The 12,026-nt window shown below is 40.0% G+C and overlaps 1 protein-coding gene across 9 annotated transcripts in view; it reads left to right on the plus strand.

Annotated features, from left to right (window-relative positions):
- ofd1 (OFD1 centriole and centriolar satellite protein) overlaps positions 1 to 12,026 on the plus strand; it is a 197,881-nt gene that overhangs the window by 36,948 nt on the left and 148,907 nt on the right. For all 9 annotated transcript variants that reach the window (XR_015424319.1, XR_015424317.1, XR_015424318.1 and 6 more), the window contains 4 exons: positions 1,562 to 1,635; positions 3,519 to 3,610; positions 8,866 to 9,011; positions 11,488 to 11,531. Coding sequence is in view for 4 of the 9 variants with exons in the window: in XM_087132892.1 (XP_086989018.1) it covers positions 1,562 to 1,635; positions 3,519 to 3,610; positions 8,866 to 9,011; positions 11,488 to 11,531 (356 nt within the window). In the remaining 5 variants the exon portion in view is untranslated. The remainder of the gene's footprint in view (positions 1 to 1,561; positions 1,636 to 3,518; positions 3,611 to 8,865; positions 9,012 to 11,487; positions 11,532 to 12,026) is intronic.

The following is a 12,026-nucleotide window of genomic DNA, read 5'->3' on the forward strand; positions in this document are numbered from 1 at the left end:
AAAGTTTGCAAATACCAAGTTGTCATGGTTGTAGAGCAAACTTACTAAAAATACTCATGCATGCAAATAGGGCTGAAATGATACGCTTGTGTCAAGATACGATACATACGTGTACGTGTATCACAGTACATACCAAATGATACAATATGTATCGCGATATATCTTAATTAAAAGAACAAATAAACTCATAACAGATGAACTCACTTAGAGCCCAAGCAACTGTAAGAAGGAAATATACTGGTTTTAAATTATTTAATTTTAAATTTATAAAATCTATCAAATTTATAAAATTCATACAATTGATAGGCCTAGTTGTTCTACGAAGTAACTTAATTTTGATTTAGCCACTTGAATTTTTTACATTGAATTTCAGACATGACTTTTTAAATTGCATTAACAATTATATTAGCATTAATTTACCAGTGTGGGCCCTACTTCATAACAACAAAACAGTTCCTGCTTACTGTTTTTCGTTTTGTCCACTTCCCGTTCTCCATTGCTGTTAGCGTCGGGTGATTTTTAAAAAATCAAAGTGTTTCCATACAGAAGATTGCTGGAGGTGGAGGAAATCGTTATCCCCGAAGCTTCCATAGTATCATTGATAATGGCAGTCCTGCTACTGGTACTAGATCCCCTGGTATCAAGGTTGCTTATGCTGTGCACAGCAATAGCGGTTGCTCTTTAATCCCAGAAGCTTCCATAGTATCATGGGCAATGGCAGTCCTGCTACTGGTACTAGATCCCCTGGTATCAAGGTTGCTTATGCTGTGCATAGTGATAGCAGTTCTGACAAAACTTTGTTTTGTCCGGCCCCCTAAAATTAATACGCACGCTAAAAATAATTGCAAGCCAGCGAGTAACATTGCAAAAAGGTTTATCTGTAGGTGCCAGAAATGACTACTGTATAAAAATGCTTCAAGGCAAGAAAGGTATCAATCCATTACAGCTTGCACTGTGTAGGGGGCCCTCAAGCTATGCTTGACGAAAAATCAGTGTGCACACCACAGCTTCGCTCGTCGTCCACCACCCTTTCTTATGCACAGTATGTGTTGTACCAAATCATAGTACATGTACATATGTGCATACAGCCGAGTTCGTGAACTTGACGCACTGTAACTCGATACAAACACTGCAATCACAAATGCATCACTTGAACTGAAGTAACGCTCCATGTTGAGACTTAAACTTGTGGCATTTTCAATTTTACACTTAGAACTTGTCATGCAACATGCGTGATTGTCTCGATGCATGCACTGCCGCTGTGTTTTTTTTTAGTAGCGCTATCAAAATTTCTGGTGTTATATCGTATCATGAACGGAATGTACATGTATAGCGATGCACCGATTTATTGATGTATCCTTTCAGCTCTACGTGTCAGTATCAATGTGACTTCTTCAAACAAGTGGCTCAAAACTCATGCTGCCAAGTGGCTCCGGACTCAGACTAGACACTGGTGACTTGAATACCTCTCTGCTTCCAGTCAAAGTACAAAAGGAAGTGTGATAAGCATCTGTCATAAATAAAACTAATCTTGAGGACCTCACTTTTTATTGTTTTGTAGGCATGAAGTAGAGCAGGAGGTTAAATTTGCTGAGAAGATCCAAGATCTAGAGAAGAGAGAAGCTAGAATCAAAGGTAAATAGTCACATGCCACAAAGAAATAAACAAATTAAAAATATTTGAACTTTTCTCATCACAGGGCTTGTCAATGCTTTCCTGAAATTCCATTGCATCATTGAGAAAAACTGTTCAGGTCAGAATGGTCAATGTTTGCAAACTTTACCATGGGTAATCTGTTATTAAATAGCGCAACTAGGATTTCATTCATGCATGGATCAGGGCTGTTGACTAGTTTTGCAGCTACAGTACAGATACATGAGGAGCAAGCTGTAGATGTGCTGTTTTTCTAGACTGTTCCAACTTTCCCCTTGAACTCTGCTCTTGGCTTAAATAGCTCCCTCTAGTGGTTACTGGAACTATTAACTGGTTGTTGTAAAGCGAGAGCTTTGAAGCAATCACAGTATGTTATTGGTATGTTGTTTAAAGTCATAACAGAATAGACTTATTGATTGATAATGTGTGCATATGTACCATAACTTGATTGATAGTGTGTGCATATGTACCATAACTTGATTGATAGTGTGTGCATATGTACCATAACTTTGAAATGTGGTAGGAAGTGCAATGTGAAACTTGTTTGACATAGAAATTCATTCATTCATTTATAATGTTGTCATGTAAAAAACAGAAATTTAGCTTCTACTGGTATATTACCACAATCAAAAACTTAGTCAATCAAATGTTTTAAAGATACAAAAGGTAAAACCAGTCACAACTGACACAAAAAACCTCACCCTAACCCTGACACAAGATACACTTCACCCTACCCCTGACACAATACACCTAACCCTTACCCTGACACAATACACCTCACCCTAACCCTGACACAAGACACCTCACCCTAACCCTGACACAATACACCTCACCCTAACCCTGACACAATACACCTCACCCTGACCCTGACACAATACACCTCACCCTGACCCTGACACAGTACACCTCACCCTGACACAGTACACCTCACCCTAACCCTGACACAGTACACCTCACCCTAACCCTGACACAGTACACCTCACCCTAACCCTGACACAGGACACCTCACCCTAACCCTGACACAAGACACCTCACCCTTACCCTGACACAATACACCTCACCCTAACCCTGACACAGTACACCTCACCCTAACCCTGACACAGTACACCTCACCCTAACCCCGACACAGTACACATCACCCTCAAAATAACTGAGAAATCACAATACGTTAAGATACTAAGCAGACAATTACTAAAGACATTCCTACAGCGTAACCTTTGAATGGCATTCCAAGAAGAGATATTTAAAAGAAACAAAAAGCAGTAGGAGCGCTGTAACCCCCATAAACAATCCCTTAAGACGCTTCAGTGAGATACATGCTTAGTAGACAAAAGTGCAGGTTGACAATTTTAATTTTGTTTTATAAATAGCAGTTCTTCAAGGATACAATGTGTTTATAAATTTACTCATTGTAACTGAAAATTCAGCAATATCTTTAAGTAGTTGCCATAAGGAAAGGGCAGGGGGACAGGTGCAGTTATTACAGTACATCACTCATCCACAAAGACAGGCTAATATCAGCATCAAGGCTATTGTCCTAATGGATTTCTCAAGCTGGTCAGTGTACTTGGAGCTGTGTGATATGAGGTCACTAATGAGACCAGTGTGTGCATACATGTACATGTGCTTGAATTATACAGACACAGCGCAGATATGTAGCAGCGTATGGTAGGAGAACAAGGAATTTGTACAGTATATCAGAGTATCTCAGAGACAAAGTTAGCTGAGGAACTCTCTTGTAATGAACTAGTAGAAAGCTTTAGTTTTGTTTAGGAGTTTTATTTGGATGTATCTCAAAATACAGCACGCTGTTGTTTGTACTTCAAATACTGAAACATTGCACAATTTTTTTTTCATTTCCAAAGAGCATCAGAAACATCTTCAGCAGGAGCAAGAATCACTCAATAACCTGAAGGAAGAGCTTAAAGAAAGGAAAAGCAGGATTGCAGAGCTTGAGGTAAAATGTGCTTCCTCTTCATAGACTTGATTAATTTACATTACATGTTGCATTAATGGTGTTGTGAGGAAGGATACGCCATGTGGATAGATCTCTTTTGGAAGAGGCATGGTTCTAATAAGAACTGTTAAGTGAGAACTTGATGTTTTGACCAGTGTGCTCTGGTCATCCACAGGAGTGGACACTGGTTGAAAGCATTGAGTTGATCAGAACCATACCTCTTCCAAAAGAGATCTATCCATACGGTGTTATCGCAAGCCCTCTCTTTAGTCTGTCTCCGCCATGCAAAGCTTCAAGTCTTATCCAGAAACATACTCGTTCTTTTCAGAACACTCTTTCCATTCCTGGTGGAAAGGAGCTGCTCTCTCATTGGTTTTGTAGCAGTAGGCATGAGATTTCTCCTTGTTTCTGCAGATTTCCTTGGAATTTGAAATATGATAAAAAAACGAGACCTGTTTTATATGCATCAAGCTTATGGTCGAGCATCCAAACTAAACACAGACTTGACTGTGTCTATAGCATAGTGTATCTGTGTCCCTGTTGCTGGATAGTTGTGCAGCATTATGCTACAGGGATCTGCCGCTGCCGGTCGGCGCCGGTCGGGCCCGACCGGCACGCAGAATTGCCGACTGCCACAATCTGCCAAATCAACTTTTCCGACCGGCACGTATTCCCGATAAGAACCCAAATAAAATAGCATCTTGGTCGAGGGATTGATCGTGAAGATATGAAGATCGTGAAGAAACCGTAAAATTTCTTCGTAAATTTCACTTTGCACTGCCATGCATATCGTCTGCGCACCACTTACGTGCATATGCAACATATCTGGACCAAATATTAACATGAACCAATAGGAGGCTTTGTTACGCGCAATGCACGTGTACATAGTGCGTAACGAATCTTTCCATTGGTTGGAAGGCCACACATAGGCTTGCATATGCAACGCTCTCAGTGCGCGAAGATCGGAAAACCCCCTCTCCATGATGTACAGCGTTGTTTGTCCAGTTCCGCATTTTACCCAGTTCCACAACTTGAAAAGAAAATTTGGCTTAACTTTCAGAAAGACAAAATTGCAAATGACCCCATTCACACTTCGTTTAAACACTTAAAAAAATCTGGCAGAAAAACAATGTTACATGTACTTGCAAAACTGACAATCGACCGTGACTGTTTTTCGCCGCGCCGACCACGGTTAGCAACATTCGGTGCATGTATTTTCTGCTCGATGTTGCATAAAACGATCACTGCGATCGTTTTTTAAACCAACGATCGCACCGCATTCGTTAATTGTTGTTTATCCCACGGTGAAAATATTAACTCCGCAATTTTTTTATTCAAAAGTAACAGCATGATTTTGCCTTTTCTGTAAACGAGTTCCATATGGCAAGATACACGCACTCAGTATGCACGTGGCACATGGCCAGATGTGTCAGAAAAGCAAATGGCCAATCTACATTATGTTCATGTAGACTTTAAAATGACTGTTCAGAAAATCCCTGCACACATTTATGAATGTTTATATCCCATATGCATACTGTATGAACTTTCGTACAAAGAAAATAAGGAAAATATTCCACCAAGATTTTGCATGTTTCGCCTTATTTTCAACACACACAAAAAAATGAAAAATGATTTGAATAGCAATGAAAAATTATGGGCATCATAGAGATAGAAATTAATTCAATATTTAAGAGATTTACAGAATAAAATCAATATTTATTTCGACTCTTTTTTTTCTAATTCAATTGCCCGTCTAAAATTATCACCTCATCCTAGTTGACCAAAATTACAAATTTTCAATTTTTTTATTAAATTTCAGAAATTTCAGACATGAGATCCCTAATTCTAGGCTGTGTATACACAGCTGAAAACACCCAGAAAGTGCTGTTTCCGGCCATCTGGGGGCTTTAAGATTCCAAAAATTTTCTGGTACGCTCCGTGCCAACCGATGGTGGCGCTCCGCTTAGATAGTCCTGCCGGCACTAAAACCATCCTGGGCAGAACCCTGATGCTATATCTGTAACTTGGTCCATGACCCAGCACACCATGCAGGGCTCAAAATTAGCAGGAGCAGGTAACTCAAAAGCACCCCTAAATTATGGAAAAAGGGGCACGTACTAGTGCGAAGGTGTTTCTATTCTTGCCATGAAAAATACCTGAAATGTTTTACACAGATCACCCTTGTCATGGAACCACAACATGAGTACAATTTGTTTACCATGTCACCGAGTGTGGCAGGCTCTCATGAACCACAACATGAGTACAATTTGTTTACCATGTCACTGAGTGCACCAGGCTCATATGCATGCATACACACACGGCGTGTTTCGTGTGCCACATGCAGCCAAGACACTGAACAGTACTGGAGTACATATTGCACGGGACTGAATCTAGTGTACATGTTCAGTGAATCAGTGATACGTATCTGTTGTGCGGCTAGCTTGAAGTGCAAACCTTGAGTGTAAACAGCACCCTGGGTCCATCTGGTCATCGTGTTGTGATTGGCAGTGGGACTCATTACAGCCGTTCGTGCGTGAGTGGAAGTAGTGACTAACAATCTTTGTTATAACTTGCGGTAGCACACATTTCGCTGTGAATTTACAGCTTGCAATAAAATCTGTACATTTGCTTTTGCCAATAGAGTTTTTTTGACAATTGGTATGCGGCGCACAAAGTTACTGGGTCATGCATCGTGGTGCAGGTTTTAAGTGCTTTATGTGCATCGTTTTTGTGTGAGCTTTCAAACAATTTTTGGACATTAACTTATCAAAATCTCAATGCAACACAAATGTATAATTGTGACTGGCTCTAGAATAATTGGTACTAAGTCGCCAGATTCAGGTTACGAGTTTTTGATACGGCTGGATTCTGTACATCACAAGCTACAATTTGATATATGAATGACCCCTATAGTGTGCTGCGTTCTGGAAATATATAGACATTTGTATATCCACATTTTCAGATTCAATGAAAGCCCTTTTCGAGAAAATGCTCATGAAGTGTAGCACTTGGAAACACAATGCTATATAGGATTTCTCATTGAATGATCAATTTTTCATCTTTATTCATCAGTATCCATGATTGAAGTCGCAAATTCTCAAAATATAAATATTATAGAAGCTATTTAAGTAAAAAACCCAAAAATCACATTTTTGGAGAAATTCTGCCCTCTCTTTAAATACCCATACAACAGGCCATTATGTGTTTGGGCATGGTGTGACTTACCCGCTACATGTAATACCCTTTTTTACAGAGTAGGTCACAATTGTCCGAAGAGGCTTGGACTTGGATACAATCTTTGACAAGACTAATCCTCAAGTTATGAATACGTGGAAAATAGTGGATGGAATACACCGTACACCATCAAAATAACTTTTTAATTTAAAAAATGAAAAAAATTCCCCACCCTAAAATTTTTGACCCAAAAACTTTAGAAGAAAAAAAAAAAGATACTACCCACCTACCCAACCAATTTTTTTTTCAGCATACATGTAATAGGAAGCCAACTGTTATTTTGTTTAACCTTAAGTTGTTTGATTATCTAGAACATATGCTGGCATATGTGAGCGACCGGTACTTGCTCCCGTAAACTGACAAATTCAGCTGTCTAGGGAGCAAGTACTTGCTGCCGTGATGATTAGCCCAATTTCGAGCCCTACCAGGGCCATGTATGCCTGCCACATTTCCTTTTTTGCTGGGTGGATATGGTTTTAGGGCTACCTGTGAAATGTGTTATACATATTTCTCAGGTTACACTGCCACATGCCACATGTAATCTAATCCAGCCATCAGAAGAAAAGTTACATATTGTCTGAAACTGTCCTTTTCATTGTGAATATTTGTGTCAGGACAGTAATTTCAAGTCCATAATACAGCTTTGTGTTTGGCTGAAAAAAAGTTTTTGAGAAAAAGAGAAATATTAACAAGGCAAACAACTAATAGCAAAAAATCTTGCCTCTGTAAATTATTTAGTTTTGTGTACTGTCACGGGTCCGGACAGGGTAGTGCAGTTTTGCACTTCGTTGTGGTGAGTCCGCCAGTGTTTTATGACCGGATGCTCCAAGGGAAACAGACAACAGACCAGAAATAATCAATCGTCAATCACACTAGTATTCAGTTTTAACTTCACTGTAATATTTGTTAACTTATCTCCAGATCACAAAAAAAAGATGACAAAGTTACCCCAATAAGGTTCTGATACAAAAGACAATTCCCCAAAGATAGGTTTCTCTAATAAATTCCCCAGACTTAGTAAATTCCTAATCTAAATTCCCCGGACTTCGTAAGTTCTTAATCTAAATTCCCCGGACTTAGTAAATTCCTAATCTAAATTCCCTGGACTTCGTAAGTTCCTAATCTAAATTCCCTGGACTTCGTAAGTTCCTAATCTAAATTCCCCGGACGCCGGTCGGGACTGCCCTCGCTCTACACAGTGGCATTCAGTGTCAGCCAGAAAAGGGCGAGCATTCATCCGGCGTACGCGGAAGACACATTTCCCTATAATATTCATACGCTAGAACAATACCAAAAATGTTGCAAAATGAAGATGCGCAAGTTTAGACCCAATATTAATTATTGAAAATTTTTGTAGGTTGATTACCTTTACATTGGCACGTAAATGATAGATTTCAACGAGACTTTATTACAATATAATTGGACTAAATTGCGTAAGGGCGACAGGCCCTTGGGCGGTAATTCGCCTTCCAGAAGTTTCCAGAAGACAACACTACAGTGTCCCTGAAAAGGCTACCGACCCTCACAGTACTTCTTTTGATGAATGGGGTTTACCCCTAAAGGAGCTGAGGGAGGGGGGTGATGGAAGCTGTCTCCCTCCGCTTTTTTTACAATAATACCACTGTGCCTTTTTTCCCGCAAGATAAACCTTTTGGAGTTATTTGATAACTCTTTATGACTATTTTGACTCCATTTTAGTGAAATCAAACATATTGCTCTTGTACAGTGCCTGTTTTTCTGAGACAGCCCTGTCAAAAATGTATGCCATTCCACTGCCATGCTCTGTTGACACGTAAACGTTTGTATACCACATTTGGATTAAGTTGAATTTTCACATTTGTACTGATTAGGAGTGTTTCGAACTGTTTCTACATGCATGCCTAGTTTAAAAAATGTTGGGCATGAAACCACCAAGTTCTGGGGGGAATCAGCCCCCTCCAACTGTGAAATGATCCCAAATTTTTAGGGTTACTTGCCATCATGTGACTTAGTTGAACTGACATTTGTACAATACATTACAGGTGTTGTACCAGCAGTCTAAATTTGAAGGTGTAGCTGTGGGTAAGCGGAATGAATTATTAGCTGAACGACTGAAGGATATGATGGATTACCACACTATCAAAGAGGATAATGCAGTGCTCAGAAGAGAACTCCTGAATGAAAAACGGTAAATATCAACTAGAAATCTGCTGAGAGCTCTCTCAGTGAGGACGGGTCTTTGTATCAAATAGAAAACCTGTCTAGAGAGCTCTCTCAGTGAGGACGGGTCTTTGCATCAAATAGAAAACCTGTCTAGAGAGCTCTCTCAGTGAGGACGGGTCTTTGTATCAAATAAAAAACCTGTCTAGAGAGCTCTCTCAGTGAGGACGGGTCTTTGTATCAAATAGAAACCCTGCCTAGAGAGCTCTCTCAGTGAGGACGGGTCTTTGTATCAAATAGAAACCCTGCCTTGAGAGCTCTCTCAGTGAGGACGGGTCTTTGTATCAAATAGAAACCCTGCCTAGAGAGCTCTCTCAGTGAGGACGGGTCTTTGCATCAAATAGAAAACCTGCCTAGAGAGCTCTCTCAGTGAGGACGGGTCTTTGTATCAAATAGAAACCCTGCCTAGAGAGCTCTCTCAGTGAGGACGGGTCTTTGTATCAAATAGAAACCCTGCCTAGAGAGCTCTCTCAGTGAGGACGGGTCTTTGTTTCAAATAGAAACCCTGCCTAGAGAGCTCTCTCAGTGAGGACGGGTCTTTGTATCAAATAGAAACCCTGCCTAGAGAGCTCTCTCAGTGAGGACGGGTCTTTGTATCAAATGGAAACCCTGCCTAGAGAGCTCTCTCAGTGAGGACGGGTCTTTGTATCAAATGGAAACCCTGCCTAGAGAGTCCCCCCAGTGAGGACAGATCTTTGTTCCTCTGTGGTATGCACGGGAAGACATTTTAAGGTTCAATTGTCGCTGAATTTAAACATCAAAAAGTAGTCTTGGTGAAAGCTACCATGTAGGCCATCTATTCTTACTATGCCTTTTTTTGGTGATGAAAAGGATGTTTCACAAAGTACATGTATGCAGACTTAACTGTGATGCTCCGCCCTCTGTCAGGGATGCATCCAGATTTTGTCAGGTCAGCAAAGGTGGTACAGTAGTATTATAAAATACACTAGTTGTGGGAAACAATTTAACGAGGGATGTAGGTAGGGAGGGGTGGCTAAACATCATGCATTGCTTTGGGACACAAACTGACACTGAACATGTACATGTATGCACAGTGTAAGCTTGTAATAATGTAGTAGCTGCAGAGTAGGTGTACTGTACCCTACCTCCCTACAGTGTAGGGTAACACTTAGTAAATACAGTCCAGTCTCATTACAGTTTTCTGATAGGGACCAGACTTATTTGAACATTATCAGCCTTGAGCAGAAGTATCCCCACATCAGGTGAAAAGAGCCATGTTAGTGAGGAGTGTTCATTTTGTTGGTAGTGACATGACTGTATTGCGTGCATTTTATACTCATTTGTAATGTAAACCAGGGAAGTGCAGTTCCCACTGAAGGAGCCCCCCTTGCTATGAAAATTGCGCCCTCTATTGGTTCAGCATTTTACAACTGTATAAACGCACAATTTCTATTGTACAGTGTACATCTGTAACATGCAATATAATCTGAAGTAATAAGGCTATACACTTTGTCTAATGTACTGCTAATGTGTACAAGTCGTCTAAAATTGTATTGTAAATATTGGAGGGCGTGGAAAGATAAAGGAGAAACAGTTGTCCTCCATAAATTTCTCCCAACATAAATCAACCTACACGGCGGCCACAGTCAATGTGGGGGAAGCACACAAGCTGTGGTCAAAGTGGTCAAATGTGTGCATCAGATTTCTCCGGTCACTGTGACCTGGAGCTAGGGTACATTACATGTACATTAAACCACGTAATGCACGACCAGCCACACCGCACTGTCACCAAACTGAGTCCTCATTATGTACAGCATTACGGGGCACTTGTAAAGCCAGGCACTTGACTGTAAAACAATGAAAAGTACTGTTGAGTGAAACAATAAAAAATGAAATACCAAAAATATTTCCCCCAAAATGATGGTTTTGTTCATGGTTTTAGGGGTGTCAATGATGAGGCGATAACAGGTTGAGTGCATTCTATGCATGTGGATGAGTTTAGGATTTGTTGTAAGATTACAAAGCAAGTTGTTTTCTGGAATCAGTTTAATATGCCAGGTTGAGATACATGTAGCTACAGTGTGAAAAGCTTAACTAATCCTGGAACATGTACATATAAAGTTGGAAGATTGTAAATTGAAACTAGGATTAGGATTTTTGCACACCCCCATTTAAAGAGTGGAACAGTTAGGAACAAAGGCCACAATTAGAATCAAGACATGTAAAGAGAAAGCAATAGCATCTCTGTGTGTGAATGGTTTAACCCAGAGAGTGAGATACAGTGAAATCACTGCAGATATACATGTACATACAGTATTCCTCTACCTGAAGATCAGATTTGATCTTTGAAAAGAATCAGGAACATTGCTTTATTTACAATTGGGATACCTCAAATTTTGATTGATTTCGCTTAGATTTGGCTGTCGTGAGAGTTTACTGTAGCTTATTTGAAAATCATTTAATATTCTTTTATCTACCTAAAGGAGATTGGCAGAAGTTATCAGTGAGCAGAAGATTGAACGCACACGTAAGTGAGATGTACTCATTTTTCACCGTACTTTTTTCTTGTTTGAGTAAAAATTCCTTTTCAGGTAGTGTTTTTCATTTTACAATAATTGATTTTGTTTGAAACAGGTAACATTTATCGCTGACCGATTTGCTGTCTGTTATGGTAGATTCCCGTTGTAGTGCTCGCAGAGGGAACAAACTTATTTGAGCATTACATCCGTGCAGAGCTATGACCAATGCACTGCTATAGGCACTTTGCACCTTTTACATGCATCATTCAGCCATACTCATCAAGTGATTTACACACGCACATGCCATCTAAAATTGTGTGAATTTGTACAAGATAGATTTAGGAAGATGAGGGTGTGTGGAGTTAAATCAAACAGTAATTCTAATTGATAATACACAAACTGCATTCCGCTGCCCCCAAACTTGAAGTACTTGTATATGTAACTTGCACGGTGCATTCATTGTAGTGGACACACCCATGCAAAGTGAAGTAGATATGCCACAA

Source organism: Acanthaster planci, linkage group LG02, assembly GCF_054643075.1.
Source record: "Acanthaster planci isolate LZ-2023a linkage group LG02, COTS_SCS, whole genome shotgun sequence".
NCBI lineage: Eukaryota > Metazoa > Echinodermata > Asteroidea > Valvatida > Acanthasteridae > Acanthaster > Acanthaster planci.